The 16462-nt window shown below is 37.1% G+C and overlaps 1 protein-coding gene and 1 long non-coding RNA gene across 7 annotated transcripts; one reads left to right on the top strand and one right to left on the bottom strand.

The window, feature by feature from the left end:
- The first annotated feature begins 2 nt into the window (after window positions 1-2).
- Window positions 3-7765, top strand: LOC103868822. Of its 6 annotated transcripts, none has more exons than XR_004458055.1 (3): window positions 3-3930; window positions 4057-5618; window positions 5750-7765. It is a non-coding gene; the product is annotated as an uncharacterized LOC103868822 (long non-coding RNA). The 6 variants fall into 6 exon arrangements; XR_004458056.1 differs by having other exon boundaries at window positions 4043-5618; XR_004458057.1 differs by having other exon boundaries at window positions 1837-4465; window positions 4578-5618.
- Window positions 7766-9128: 1363 nt separating this feature from the next.
- Window positions 9129-16099, bottom strand: LOC103868821 (DEAD-box ATP-dependent RNA helicase FANCM). The gene is made up of 22 exons (XM_018659358.2): window positions 15769-16099; window positions 15276-15693; window positions 15130-15212; window positions 14932-15046; window positions 14773-14864; window positions 14629-14683; window positions 14435-14556; window positions 14231-14344; window positions 13959-14152; window positions 13764-13894; window positions 13616-13676; window positions 13460-13530; window positions 13341-13390; window positions 13088-13253; window positions 12877-13004; window positions 12433-12765; window positions 12285-12351; window positions 11211-11768; window positions 10425-10844; window positions 10165-10222; window positions 9895-10041; window positions 9129-9805 (listed from the first exon to the last, which is right to left on the bottom strand). Exons 1-22 carry the CDS (start codon window positions 15811-15813, stop codon window positions 9241-9243), a joined length of 3993 nt encoding a protein of 1330 aa, XP_018514874.2. The 5' UTR covers window positions 15814-16099; the 3' UTR covers window positions 9129-9240.
- Between the last annotated feature and the right edge of the window lie 363 nt (window positions 16100-16462).

Here is a 16462-nt window from a genome sequence, read left to right as displayed (position 1 = left end):
CTCACATCGCCGCCGCCGTAGCCAACCCTTCTTCTCCGATTAGAACCGCCGGATTGGCTCTTCACTGCTGCGATCTTCCTCTTCTACAACACGAACTCGCATCGGTTCTTATTGACAAGATCTGGAGCCGTTGTCTCTCCAATTCAATCTATCAGGAGCTTCTTCTCTTGGTAACATGTCTCCTCCGCCGTTTGTCTCGACCCTGAAATCTCACATCAATGTCGTCGTTCACCGTTTAAAATCATTGTAGCCATTAAAAAGTCACAAACTTCACTGTCTGAAGTCAATTGTCACTAATGAAAGGTAAAGTTCTTGGCTTTAACGAGATAGCTTTATCTAAAAATTGTAAAGTTCTTGGATTGATTGAATTAAATCCACATAAATCCTCAAATACAAAGACTATTGATGCTGAATTGCTTTTAATTAGTGTTTTTTCTTCTTGTTGTTGATGTAATCCTGTGCTGATCTATTAAATTGAACTTTTTTATCAACAAGATTAAGGCCAGAAACTCGTCCACAATTTGTATATCCACAATTCACTGGTTCAAACGATATCATTCATTCTATATAATCAATATCAACCCGTCCACAATCTGTATATCCACAATTCATTGGTTCAAACGATATCATTCATTCTATATAATCAATATCAACCCGTCCACAATTTGTATATCTACAATTTATTGGTTCAAACGATATCATCGTTCTATATAATCAATATCATATATACAAGATGTTTATGTGTATAAGAGATATGTACGTTAAAATTGTTCGTCCACAACTTGCTTTGTCCATAAAAATTAATGTATCTATATCCATAAATTTTCATGTATCCATGTCCACAAACATTTTTTCCTTCTTATTAAGGGTAGATTTGTCAAAAAAACACATAGGTCCCACTAGAAAGTGTGTCAAATGTGGAAAGTGTCTCTAGGTGTAAAAGAAAGACAAAAAGTGTCCTTTAGTGTAATCAACTCCTCATAAAGTGTCTGAGAGAGTAATTGTTTCTTTTTATTCGCATGTGTGCTGCCAAATTTACACACAGTCACCCAGGAATAGTAGTCGTACCAAAATTGCAAATAATTATACTTTGAATGTTTTTTTATTTTAATTAGTATTACCAAACATTAAACAAAAGAAAAATTATAGTTTTCCAGATGATTTAAGTTGATTAACATATTATCATGAGTGATGTATGCATTAATATGTTGCGAAACTGTATGTTTTGTAACTTTTCTATCCTAAGCCGGTTATTATTTACAAAGCGACTTTAAAAGTATATTCAACATGAGATTTGTGAAAAGTCACTAAAACACATTTGCAATTCCATGTTATTCAATCAACAATTCGTAAAAACTATATCAAATCAATTGTTATTCAATTGTAAACAGTATGTAGTAAGAAAAACTTTGTATAAAGATTTTAGAAGACTTGAAACTCATTTTTAGTTAGAAATAGTTCTTGTAGAATAATATGTCCATAGATGTTATTTAAAGTAACTTGAAAATATATTAGTTAATACATTCTGAATATATGTACAAACACATAAGATTTGAGACTTGCTTTGTGTTCTCGTTTTGCTATACCTCCTCACCCAGCCACCACTCTCATTCCCACATCACATCCTCCTCTCTCTCTTCCTCATTGGACCACCACTCTCTTATCCACATCAACCCCACCTCTTGCTCTCTCCTCCCCACTGAGCCACCACTCTTTATCCCTTCTGTTGCCACCGACGAGCTCGTATCTAAGGATTTCAGTTTGTAATTTACCTCGCTAATCCTCAGTCCCTCTTCCACCTCTATTAGCCTAGTCGTCTTTTTTTTTTGGTAAAAAATGTAGCCTTGTCATTGATTGTGGGATATTCAGTTGAGTGTTTTTCTGTTGAGATAACTAAACTTTTTCACCATGTTCCTTTTAGAAAGTAAGAATACTTTATAGTGATGGAAACACCAAGGGAAGAATGTCCCGGATCAGCTATGTTGACGTCTTTGAGAATAGATTTGACTGACACAAAAAAAATCTTTACATCGTCTTGATAAGGTATATGATGCTACTCTTAATGGAAGGTAAGGGTGTTCTGTACGTGTGAGTTTTAAGTTGTAGTTGTTCTGAAATTTTTTTGTAGTCTTCATGGTTTGATACGTGGTGAAAACATGGAGTTTGGTCGGGATTCTGATATTGGTGGACACGTACGTACTCTTCTTCCTGCTAGCACTTTTTCATTCCAATTTTGGTTGCTCAATTCACACTGTTTCAAATGGTTTGTCAGGTGCAGTATGTTGTGGAATTTGCACGGATATTGGGCTCAATGCCTAGAGTCTATCGTGTCGATTTGTGTTGACCAGAAAGATATCCGCACAAGAATGAGATAGCAGCGACTCTGAAACGAATTAAATGCTAAATCCTTTGGACACAGACAGCATAGAGCAGGAGCATGGAGAGAATAGTGGAGCTTAAATGAAATTTTATCTTAGCATGGAACAAGATATATAATATGATTCTACTTTATACGAAAGTCTTCTTCAGCAATGAGTCAATGAGAAACCGACACACACTGTTTTCAGCAAGATGATGCAAAGATGGGGAAAAGCTTGCAACAGAGAAATATCAGTTATATATTACCATTTCAAATCACCTAAACATTCTAATTTTTTTAGAAAATATCTTATCAAATCCCCTATAAATTTTACTTTTATTTTTAAAATTTTATTTAAACCACTCAAACAACTTCAAAACTCATCTAAATCCCACCAAAATTAAAACACTCCAAAATCACCTAAAATACTTAAATCAATACACTCCAAAAGAGTATGTTGTGTAGATTCTTTGATAACAAACCAATATGATATAATTTTTTATTTCTTCTACTTAGTACATGTTTATAACATTTATTGTGACATTTACAATGCCAATCAATCAACAAACTAAAATAAGTATCTTCAAATTTGGAAAGATACAACTTCATTCAGTAATACTAATCATCATCTATATGTTAATTGAGAAGCATTACAACATTTTTTGGTAGCCACGTGGCATCAATAGAATGATTCTTAGAATTCTTAGATAAATACGTTGACTCATCTAAATATGTTAGCAGCTTCGTCATGATGTTTTCTCTTCTCTTCTGTTTTAGTTGCATAAATAATCGTAGGCTCTTTTATTCATATTTTGAGTGAAATCCCGTTTGAGAGATGATTCCCTTTGTTTGGTCATTCTTAAGACTATTGATGTGATCTTGGGCTGACTTATGAAGTTTTGGACACTGAAAATATTTAGAAATCAACCCGCGATGTTAGGTGACATGTACAGCCCATTTTATGAAGTTACAAGCCCAAAAAGAATCAAAATCAAGTGGTTTCTTTGCTGTCCAAGAGAAATGACGAAAATCAGAAACTAAATTGCATGGAAAGCTTCTTTCTCCTGCATGCAAGGATTACGATTGCTTCTTCCAAGAACCTTCTCTCTCCTCCATGCACTGTTTTGTGATTCCTATGTATTAATTATCTAGCTTTCTCAACAAGTTTAGTTTCCTATAAATAAGGTGTAATCTCTAATGGAATAAAATAAGCTTTGAGTGATTTTTTGGAACCTTGAGAGTGATTCTCGCTTTTCATTCAATGATGTGTAATATCCATTGATCTTTTTGATCTGCCTTGGTGCGTCATATCCAAGGGATCAAACTGATTCGTCCTGGTGCGTCATATCCAGGGAATCATCCTCATTGTCGTCTAGGTGCGTCATATCCTAAGGCATTGAGTTGGAATACTGAAAGCCTTCTGCATCCTTCGTGCGACCATTCACTCCACATCTCTTGTCTTTGATGATTTACGGTTTCATAGCAGCAAGGCTTATCCCCCTTACCAACTTAGAGTGTCGACTCCTCGGGAGGTTTTCATTATTTGGTATCAGAGCAACAATCCGAGTTTGGTATTCACTACTATTATCCACCATTCTCATCAATCCATCTTCTACAAAAAAAAAGAGTTTTATTATTTATGTTCTACAAATCTGTTGGATCTTTAGGAAGTGTGTGTTCAAGTTTTCTTTTTTCAGAGAGCAAGATTTGAGGACAAATATTTTTGAAGAGGAGGAGTATGATTTGATCTTGGGCGGATTTATGAAGTTCTGGACATGAAAAATATTTAGAAATAAACCCATGATGTTAGGTAACATGTCCAGCCCATTTTATGGAGTTACAAGCCCAAGAAGAATCAAAATCAAGTGGTTTCTTTGCTGTCCAAGAAAAGTGACGAAAATCAGAAACTAAATTGCATGGAAAGCTTCTTTCTCTTGCATGCAAAGATTGCTTCTTCCAAGAACTTTCTCTCTCCTCCATGCACTGTTTAGTGATTTCCTATGTATTAATTATATAGTTTTCTCAACAAGTTTAGTTTTTTTATAAATAAGGTGTAATCTCTAATGAAATAAAAAGCTTTGAGTGATTATTTTTGGAATCTTGAAGGTGATTCTCGCTTTTCATTAAATAATGTGTATTATCCATTGATATGTTCGATCTGTCTTGGTGCGTCATATCCAAGGGATCAAACCGATTAATCTTGGTGCATCATATTCAGGGAATCATCCTCATTCCCGTCTAGGTGCGTTCCTAAGGCATTTAGTTGGAATATCGAAGGCCTTCCGCATCCTTCGTGTGACCATTCACTCCACATCTCTTGTCTTTGAAGCTTTACGGTTTCATAGCAGCAAGGTTTATTCCCTTTACCAACTTAGAGTGTCGACTCCTCAGGAGTTTTCATCATTTGGTATCAGGGCAACACTGAGTTTGGTATTCACTTCTATTATCCACCATTCTCATCTATCCATCTTCTACAAAAAAAAAAGTTTTATTATTTATGTTCTACAAATCTGCTGGATCTTTTTGAAGTATGTGTTCAACTTTTCTTTCTTCGGAGAGTAAGATTTAAAGACAAATCTTTTTGAAGAGAAGGAGTATGATGTGATCTTGGACTGATTTATGAAGTTATGGACATGAAAAATATTTAGAAATCAACCCATGATTTTAGCTAACATGTCCAGCCCATTTTATGGAATTATAAACCCAAGAAAAATAAAAATCAAGTGGTTTCTTTGTTGTCCAAGAAAAGTGACGAAAATCAGAAACTAAATTGCATGGAAAGCTTCTCTCTCCTGCATGCAAGGATTGCTTCTTCCAAGAACCTTTTCTCTCCTCCATCCACTGTTTTGTGATTCCCTATGAATTAATTATATAGCTTTCTCAACAAGTCTAGTTTCCTATAAATTAGTTGTAATCTCTAATGGAATAAAAGAAGCTTTTGAGTGATTATTTTTGGAACTTTGAGAGTGATTCTCACTTTTCTTTCAATGGTGTGTAATATCCATTGATTTTTTCGATTTGTCTTGGTGCGTGATATCCAGGGAATCATTCTCATTGTCGTCTAGGTGCGTCATATCCTAGAGCATTGAGTTGGAATATTGAAGGCCTTCTGCATCATTCGTGGGACCATTCACTCCACATCCCTTGTCTTTGAAGCTTTACGTTCCATAGCAGCACGGCTTATCCCCTTTACCAACTTAGAGTGTCGACTCCTCAGGAGGTTTTGGTCATTTGGTATCAAAGCAACACTTTGAGATTGGTATTCACTTCTATATCCATCATTCTCATCTATCCATCTTCTACAAAAAAAAAAAAGAGTTTTATACATTTATGTTATACAAATCTGCTGGATCTTTTGGAAGTGTGTGTTGAAGTTTTATTTCTCCACAGAGCAAGATTTGAGGATAAATCATTTTGAAGAGGAGGAGTATGATGTGATCTTGGGCTTATTTATAAAGTTCAGGACATGAAAAATATTTAGAAATCAACCCATGATGTTAGTTAACATGTCCAGCCCATTTTATGGAGTTACAAGCCCAAAAAAAATCAAAATCAAGTGGTTTCTTTGTTGTTCAAGAAAAGTGACGAAAATCAGAAACTAAATTGCATGGAAAGGTACTCTATCCTGCATGCAAGGATTGCTTCTTCCAAGAACTTTCTCCCTCCTCCATGCACTGTTTTGTGATTTCCTATGTATTAATTATCTAGCTTTCTCAACAAGTTAAGTTTCCTATAAATAAGTTGTAATCTCTAATGAAATAAAATAAGCTTTTGAGTGATTATTTTTGGAACTTTGGGAGTGATTCTCATTTTTCTTTTAATAGTGTCTAATATCCATTGATCTTTTCGATCCGACTTGGTGCGTCATATCCAAAGAATCATCCTCATTGGCGTATAAGTGCGTCATATCCTAGGGCATTGTGTTGGAATATTGAAGGCCTTCTGCATCCTTCGTGCAAGCATTCACTCCACATTCTTTGTCTTTGAAGCTTTACGGTTTCATATCAGCAATGCTTATCTCCTTTACCAACTTAGAGTGCCGACTACTCGGGAGGTTTTCATCATTTGGTATCAGAGCAACACTCTGAGTTTGGTATTCACTTCTATATCCATCATTCTAATATATCCATCTTCTACAAAAAAAAAAGAGTTTTATACATTTATGTTCAACAAATCTTCTGGATCTTTTGGAAGTGTGTGTTCAAGTTTTCTTTCTCCATAGAGCAAGATTTTAGGACAAATGGTTTTGAAGAGGAGGAGTATGATGTGATCGTGGGCTGATTTATGAAGTTATGGACAAGGAAAATATTTAGAAATCAACCCATGATGTTAGGTAACATGTCCAGCCCATTTTATGGAGTTACAAGCCCAAGAAAAATCAAAATCAAGTGGTTTTTTTGCTGTCCAAGAAAAGTGACGAAAATCAGAAACTAAATAGCATGGAAAGTTCTCTCTCATGCATGCAAAGATTGCTTCTTCCAAGAACCTTCTCTCTCCTTCATGCATTGTTTTGTGATTTCCTATGTATTAGTTATATAGCTTTCTCAACAAGTTTAGTTTTCTATAAATAAGTTGTAATGTCTAATGGAATAAAATAAGTTTTTGAGTGATTATTTTTGGAACTTTGAGAGTGATTCTCACTTTTCTTTCAATGGTATGAAATATCCTTTGATCTTTTTGATCCGTCTTGGTGTGTCATATCTTATGGCATTGAGTTGGAATATTGAAGGCCTTATGCATCCTTCGTGCGACCATTCACTCCGCATCCCTTGCCTTTAAAATTTTACGGTTTCATAGCAGCAAGGGTTCTCCCCTTTACCAACTTAGAGTGACGACTCCTCAGGAGGTTTTGGTCATTTGGTATCAAAGCAACACTTTAAGTTTGGTATTCACTTCTATATCCATCATTCTTATCTATCCATCTTCTACAAAGAAAAAAAAGTTTTGTACATTTATGTTCAACAAATCTGTTGGATCTTTTGGAAGTGTGTGTTCAAGTTTTCTTTCTCTATAGAGCAAGATTTGAGGACAAATGTTTTTTAAGAGGAGGAGTATGATGTGATCTTAGGCTGATTTATGAAGTTATGGACAAGGAAAATATTTAGAAATAAATCCATGATGTTAGGTAACATGTCCAGCCTATTTTATGGAGTTACAAGGCAAAAAAAAATCAAAATCAAGTGGTTTCTTTGCTGTCCAAAAAAAGTGACGAAAATCAGAAACTAAATTGCATGAAAAGCTTCTCTCTCATGTATGCAATGATTGCTTCTTCCAAGAACCATCTCTCTCCTCCATGCACTGTTTTGTGATTTCCTATGTATTAATTATATAGCTTTCTCAACAATTTTAGTTTCCTATAAATAAGTTGTAATCTCTAATGGAATAAAATAAGCTTTTGAGTGATTATTTTTGGAACCTTGAGAGTGATTCTCACTTTTCTTTCAATGGTGTGAAATATCCATTGATCTTTTTGATCCTTCTTGGTGTGTCATATCTTAGGGCATTGAGTTGGAATATTAAAGGCCTTCTGCATCCTTCGTGCGACCATTCACTCCATATCCCTTGCCTTTGAAACTCTACGGTTTCATAGCAGCAATGCTTCTCCCCTTTACCAACTTAGAGTGCCGACTCCTTAGGAGGTTTTGGTCATTTGGTATCAAAGAACGGGCATTCCTAGCTAGTGAATCATCAATTTCACTTTGCGCCCTTGGGAAGTAGCTGATCTTGAAGTCAGAAAAACACATCTGGAGAATTTGAATGACCTCCTGCTCAGTTGAGAAGTTTGGCCAAGCTTGTGGGTCCGTTATCATTGCAATCAGGTCCTTGCAATTTGTCTCAAATTCCTGACATGTCGAATGTTGTAGCATGCTCTCCATTGTCCATCTTAGCGCTTCCAGTTCTGAGTGTAGTGCTGTCTCATGCCTCCTTAGGTTTTGTGTCCCCATTAATCGGATCTTTCCTATGCTATCCTTCCAAACCCATCCAATTTCATTGTATTGACTTGTGGAGGTCCATGAACCATCCACCATGCAAATATTACTCAAGCTTAAGGCTTGTGTTTTTTCAACAATTTATGCTTGTGGAGGAACCTGTATAGTATCATTTGCATTCTATCAAGCCTGACACTCACTCACTGCATATCTGACTAGTTTCAATGGGTCCATGTATATACCTCTAAATAGCCTATCATTCATAGCCTTCCAAATATACCTAATTATCCAAGGATATGTATCTATATCATCTTCTGGCTCCATTATACTATTCTTCCTCCAAAATAGACAGTCCATGTTGGCGTAGATACTCGAGATGGGGAAATTTTGAGAGCTTGACGGTGTTGATGATAATGCCCATGTTTGTAAGGCCGGTAGGCAAGATCGCATGAGTAACAATTTCTTCTGGCTCTTCACATCTTGGACAGTAGTTATCACATTGCATATTGCGACGTACCAGATTCCTTGTGACGGCTACCTGCCCTGAAATTAATTGCCATATAAAATGACAAATCTTTTGTGGTGTATTCACTTTTCAAGCAAAGGCTTGGAATTTGGTTATACTGGGCTCTAAAACTTATTTTTCCTCGTCATCTGTCATTATATTTGTAGTTACCCAATATCCAAACTTGACTGTATATTGACCATTTTTGGTGTAGCTCCTCCAACAAAAAATATCACGTTGATGTAGAGCTTATTGCCAGACTCTGAATCATCGGTATGTCTTCTTGGTCTACATACTGTTCCAGCAGCCGAGTGCCACACTAAGATAATTAGTGGGTTTGATAATTAATGGATTGTTCTCATTAAGATAAATATGACACAAACTAAATACACAAAACATACATCCAAATGTCAACCTTTATACACTTTAACTTAATAGGAGAATAATCACCACAAACCAAGATCAAAAGATGGCCCATCCTTCGGCAAACCATCATTCCTCTGATTGCCCAAATGAGGTTTCACCGATGCATCTTCTTTTGTTTTCGTTTCTGACCTTTGTTTCGACAATAGCAATGTCGCATGCGCTTCCATGGCATCAAAGTCCAGTGTCGCGTAGAATGCATCATCATCTTCATCCTCATCCTTGTACTGTGATGCACCTGCATTGCTTCTCGGACCTTCATGGCTTTCCTTCTCCGTGGCTTGTGCATGAGCTTCAAACTTGTTTTCCAAGTTAATCACTGGGACATTCGCTGAGTTGCATAAGCTGAATTTCCTTTTCCGGCTGTCTGTTGAGATTTGTGCTACCGAAAGGTCTCCTGTGGCCATTGCATCCTTGTTTGACTCGTTGTTCGTTGTTTGTGGGGTTCTAAGAGAAGACAATGATTTATCTGAGTCGCTTCTGCTCTCATTTATTGTCTTCAAGAGACCAGAAGAATAAGGACTCGGACTTGATGCAGCTACATCACGAAATCTTGCCGGTAATGGTGATTGGCTGAGTAGAGAACGTCTGTGGAAACCATAGCTTATGATTCTTAGTAAACTCATAGACCATTTTACTCATAGTAGAAGAAAGACTTGTTTTGATTCGATATATACCTGTAAACGGCCATCATGTCAACTTTAGCACACTCGGCTTGAGTATTTGCTGTAGGCATTGTACCGTCATCTATGAAGCTATCTTCAAATGAATCGCTGGTCAAATCTACGTTCTCATCAACCGACATTTCTGATTCCGAAGACACCCTAATCAATAAGACATGTTTAAACAAGTAAATGTCAAACTCTGTATCAAGGAAAACTACAAACTGATTTGTGAAAGTAAGAAAGATAATCAGATGGTTGTTTTCGGATTAGATGATAACTTACTCAGCTTCCGCTTCAATGAAGATTCTAGCATTATTATCCGCGCGTATCTTCTTCTTGCCTTGAACACAGAGCAACTAATTAGCAATTAGCCAATTACTCAAACAGGTCAATGTAACAAGTGTTTCATTTTACGTTGAATAAAAAAAATTTGCTGTCGCTAATGCACAAAGTGTAAAATTCGACTTAAATCTTCCACATTAATGAAAGTAGATTCTGGAGATGTCAAGTTATTTGAACAAGGAAATACAGAATCATTTTACCTCTTATGTTCTTTACACTGCGAGAACGAGATCTGATATGGTCTGTCTTTGCAATACCAGGATTATTCTCCTTCACAGCACTCGAGCAATCTCCAAGTCTACGAAGTCTCTTCAACTTGCGAGGCTGTCGAAGAGTTTCTGACTTTTCTCCCGAACTCACGCGCCAATCTTTGCTAGCGCTGCTGCTTGCGTTGGTGATATTCGCCAAGGGAGTTCTCCACTCCTCAGGCATTGGAGAAACAGCGAAGCTTTCTGTTTCGTTGGCTAAATCTTCTTCCTTCTGAGGAGTTCTGAATTCATTGGCCGTAGAAGCAATGTGAACCTTTTTCTCAGGTGTCGATGGCTCTTCTGCCAATTCATTAGTTAAACTCGTGTGTGGAAGATCAAGGTCTTCTTCTCTGTTTGCTTCGTATGCAACTCCTGCAGCGTTAAAGATGTTATCAGAATATAATAAGTTCCAAGTCTTTGTTTGCACAAATGGAATAGAAAAGGTATATAGATGTGTCAAAGTAAACATGTTTCTGAGTTTTATTTCTATTACGGGCTCAAATTCCAGATGTTCTCATTGAAGAATGTATATATAGAACTTATCTAATACCAAACCTATGTGGTTGCAGCCAGTTGCAAGTTGCAACCGCAACCTCAAACACTATGATTGATGCGTTCAGTCTGTGTGAATCAATGGCAGATGCAAATACGTTCAAGCAGATTTGCTAGTCATTTAATTACTATCTAGTTATATTTCCCATTCTAACCGATAGTAAATGTTCAGGATATAACACTAACCTTGGTCATAGACAGGTGAATCTGGAACAACGCCACTCTTGATGAAGTTAGTGAGCCTTGGACTAAGCTCCAAATCCTCACAGTCGTCTTCTTCATCCGATGATATCATAATTTCTCCAGCACAATTCTCTATATCTCCTTTACCTACATCGGTGGAGTGCCTTTTCAAAAGGCTTTGGGACTCCAAAGTCTCGTTGGCACAATCTGGCAAGAATCCTTGCTTTAACTTGCATGAAATATTATCTTGCCGATGTTTTGAGGAACTATCTATCGGAACAACGTCAGTGTGGGACTTATTCGGGGAAGAAAGTTCTTTTTCTCTTCCCACGCAGTCTGACCCTGGTACATTAGAAGAGAATGAGAGAGGAACCGGCAATACAAAGACCTTCCCCAGAGTATCAACGGACGCACATTCTGAACTGAAAAGATAACAGTGTGTGGGTGAAGATGCTTCGAAATCCTTCTCTGTAGTCTCTAATGTGCTTGTGGGAGATTCTAAAATTTGTTTTGCCTTTCTCTGTGATGTGTTGACATCCAAATCATCGGAAGAGGGTAAATCTGCACATTAATACAATTGAACGGTTGTGTTTCAACACTATAAGGAAATGCCTGATTTTCAGATGTATGAGATGCAGAAGATACATGACAATAGCAATTTGTAGTTCCTTCCTTGATGCATTGAACTCTAGCTAGCATTACGTAAGATAGAAAAACATCTAAAGATTGATTTCAGGATATAAGTTTGGAACTTTTTACGATTCATACTGCAGCCTCACGCGTATGAGAGCTGTTATTAGTTCCACATAAACAAGACCATAAACTGTTTGATTAGAGTCTATAAACATCTACATCCTATAATTTAGTAACATTTTATTTGGGTTTGTGAGAAGTGACATGGATCTATATAGAGTATGCGTCCAATAACCAAGGCTATTTAGAAAAGCACTACCTAAACAGAGCAGAGAGTACATCCCTAAATAGGCTCTTTCGACCATGTCGTCTATAGACCTCCTACTAGCTAAGAGTAAATCATATCCATGCGTGTTAGAATAAGATGAATGAGACTAAATTTACCTTTCGGATCATCACCAACCCTCAGACCTGCGTCAAGCTCATCTCTTTCAGCCAAAGGAGCTCCATACTATCAGAGCAAGTGATTCCACGTAAGTAAAAATGAAAGCAAGGAAATACCCATTTTATTTACCAATATTACGATCCACACCTTAATGAAGAAACTTTTACTTTGCTCTGTCAAAGTTGTCTCTTGCAGATGCTGCATAGCATCAATTAATATGCTTGTTTGGCGTGAATGCATTACTTTGTGCACTTTGGATGGCAATGTTTGGAAGTGAGGGAAAGCAATCAAGGAAACTCTCCACTTTTCCTCGTTGGGTTTGAAATACTTGGCGAGCATATCCATCTCTTCCGGTGTAAGCTTTTTCTTGAAAGCTGGAGTCTCAGTGGCAGGCTCATCTTGTAGCTTCTTTCCACGTGGAATGAATTGCTCGATCGAAAACTTAACATGCTGAACTTCTGGCTTATAAACATGGGGAATCTATAATAACACATGACAAGAGTATATGAAAATTGAACACTGAAGCAAAAAAAAAAAAAGTAAGGAAAACAAATTTAAATGAAGAAAGAAAGAGTTTTTAACAGCTCTTACCATCCTTGGACTAGGATGAAAATTAAAACTATTCATTCCTCCATTCCGCATGTGTTTTTTAATGGCTTGGCCATTTGCTTTCTTTCGCATATAGCTATTCTTTTCAGATCCTTCACAAGCAAGAACTAGTAAAGGCTAGTCAAGGAATGGCATAATCCGATAAAAGTGGCACTGGAAATATATGTAATGAAAAGGTCAAGCTTAAGGATATCAACTCGGCCATTATTTTTCCTTCCAGTTCTTCCCATGCGTTGGATCATCCTCAGAGGGGATACATTAGCATCAAAACATATAACTAAGTCGACTTCCATGATATCCAAGCCTTCTTCGCCGATAGATGTTGCAACAATAACATTAAACCCACCAGATCTAAATTTCTGTATGTATATCACGCAAGGGATGGTTTAAGAACAAATCATAGTTGAAACTTCTTCAATAAATCAGATCAAGGGGAACATGAATACCTCCAGAACAGCCTGCTGAACTTTTTGCGACTGTCCCTTCAGTGTCTTACCTGCAATAAACATTCATTGTAAAAATTATAAATGATACTTCTGAGTAACTGAAGATGAAAGTAACAAACCTGAACTTTGACCAATAAACTCAGTTGCTTTGACAACATCTCCAATATTACTTAATGCGTCCATTATGTCTCTGAAATGAATGAAGTTACGTAAATGCAAGAGAAGAAACGTGATAGATAGTAAAACAAGGGAACAAAAACAACGATTATACAGACCTTACGCTTCCTCTGAAATTCGAGAAAATAATGACCCGTGATGTCCTCGGATCTTTTATTTCTGCAACCATAGAATAAAATCATATGAATATTCAATTAGCTGAGAACTAACAAGACGCCCTGATCAAGATCTAAAAAGAAAACATACTGTAGTGATCAACTAGAATCTCCAACATCTTGGACAATTTCGGGCTTGGTGCTCCGTTCGACAACCTTTGCTGCATCAAAAGCTTCGTCATCCTAATATCTTCATTCTTACTCATCAACCTAGCAAATGGCCTGCGGAGAGTGATAGACTTAGTCTTAGAGGCAACTTCTTAGTTTATTGAAAGAAAAAGCATACCCTTCCTGAAGTTTTTCTTCAAGCATCTCATACGCTGGCCTTATTCCATGACTAGAAAGAAGCTTGCGAATGTGATAAAGCGTGATAAGAGCTGCAAAGCAAGATTCTACATCTCCGTGACTTATATGGGGAATGCCTGGTACAGGTGCTTCACGAAACTTATCCCTTGCCATAAGTAATTCGTGTGGACTCAACTGTCAAAACCTTAGATGACATGAGCATTGACGCTAGTGGTGAAAAGAGAGATATAAGGATTCAGTCGAGGCACTTACAGTTTGATAATCCCTGCTTAGAATGACCCCGAAATTTTTAAGCCTGACAGCATATGGACGTATAACATCTAATAGGCGTTTAGATACCTCATCTGCATCTTTACCCAAGGGAACCTGCTCTGCCACAAAGACGGCTACAATTATTAAAGATGAATTTGGAACACATTTTGGAAAGAAAAAGAAAAAGCGGAAACGAGCTTGAACCTCGATTAGTTCTACTTTTCTGTCGTGGACATAAGGGCAGACATCATGGTCACTCTCGTTTCGATATTCAAGTGTTGATATCTGCAAATTATCAAGGATACCCTGTATGGCCTGTGTCTTTGCTGAAAAATGGCATCCAACAAGTTAATGAGTGAGGAGATTCATATAATAACCAAAAAAAAACAATCACTTACATCCAGGAGTTGCAGTAAGAGCCAATATTCTCAACTGCACTGGTACTGCCATCAACTAAAAGTTTAAAACAGGGAATTAATTTGGTAGCTTTATCTTGATCACCACATATAGATGGTACAAGATAAAAGCGTAGGCAAACAAACCTCACGAACTACAACACAATAAGAATAATTCCCTAAAGCTCGATGTGCCTCGTCGATCACCAAGCAAACCAAGCAGTTGGTAACACACGTTCCTGAAAGGGACGGTTTTTGTTATAAGTATATGAAACACATTACGAGTGTTTTAAATCAGAGCATCACCTGACTGTATATCCTTCTCAAGAACTTGTGGAGTGACGAAGAAAACCCTTTTGGTTTTCCACAAGGAAGCTCTTTTGGAAGGGCAAGTCTGACCCGTCAAGTCAATCGTCCATTCCTGCAGTCAGTTTAAACCCAGAAAAAACAGATGCTCAATCAAAAATCATTGTTTGTGGAAGAGAATCAAATCAAATGACATACTTGTGGTATCCCCACGATATTATGGCAGGCCTCAATCTGCTGCATCACAAGAGGCCTAGAAGGTGCGGCAAAGACAATTTTACCTGGCAAAACAAAAGGATAAGCGCAGATTCTAATCATGGAGACAAGAGTGGGTTTGTTCTTACCTTGTGGAAACCATCTGAAGTAATTATACATTACAACTGCAGCTATGAGCGTTTTACCAAGGCCTGTTGGTAAAGCAACTAATGTGTTTGAAAACAAAGCAGTCTTCGTTATAGCAAACTGATAATCTCTTAGAGGAACGTTCACTGGATAAATCCAAGTTTTAGCTGTCTCAGGATCAATCCCGACGCTGGGAGTGTTGTCGTTAGTACCACACTCGAAACTCGGGTCGGAAACAACAGGAGGATCCGGAGGAGGAGGCTTGTTGTCGGCTCTTGCGATGAATCGATCAAGAGTAGATTGTCTTTTAGCAGGTTTAGTGCCATTGCCGTTGGTGAAATGGGTCGAAGAAGAAGAAGAAGGGTTTACGGATTTGAGGCAAGCCAAGTCGATTTCTCTGACTGCTGCTTCCCAATCGAACTGCAAAAACAAAAATAACTTTAAATAACGAAATCTGAATTGACCCAGCCAGAAAGAGACTCGGTGGTAACTCACTCCATCTTCTTCTTCAACGAGTTCGATCGGAAACTCGGGTCCCATTTCACTTGATGCTCTGTTTTAGTTTACGGTGGATCTACGCCTTTCTTTTCGCGTGAGATAAGTAGACAGCGTTTCTCGCCGAATCAGATTTTAGGTTGAGTGGGGTTTTGTGGAAGAAACCCTCGCCGAAGCCACATTGGCGGGCAAAACCAATTTTGGACAAGGGAAGGAGCAAAAGGAAGATTTGCTATGTGTAATGTTAATCCAAATTCTCTCAAAATTCAAATACGTAAATGAGATTTACAATAGTCAAAATCCGAAGATATTTGTGGTAATTTTTTACTAAATTTTTTACATCACACTTTCCCACATTCAAATTACACAACAAGCCACTTATCACCAATGTTTTTAAACCCGACCCGGACACTGAACCGGACGGCTTACCGGGTTACTGGGTCACTAGCTCGACCGCGGGTGAACCACGGGTGAACCGCAAGTTAATAAATGAATTAATTTTATTATATAATAATATATAAAAATATAGAAACTAAATTTAAATATTTTCTAAAAAAAAATTAAAACATAAAATAATAGTTTGGATATGTATATATTTTATGTTTAAAAACATTTAGAAAATACTTAACTTTAATTTTTATATTTTTATTTTCATTTGACATAATATCAAAAAATAGTTTAGACTATTTAAAAT

Source organism: Brassica rapa, chromosome A05 (genome assembly GCF_000309985.2).
Source record: "Brassica rapa cultivar Chiifu-401-42 chromosome A05, CAAS_Brap_v3.01, whole genome shotgun sequence".
Classification (NCBI taxonomy): Eukaryota; Viridiplantae; Streptophyta; class Magnoliopsida; order Brassicales; family Brassicaceae; genus Brassica; species Brassica rapa.
The sequence above is the reverse complement of the archived record's forward strand: the minus strand, read 5'-3'. Positions and strand labels throughout refer to the sequence as shown.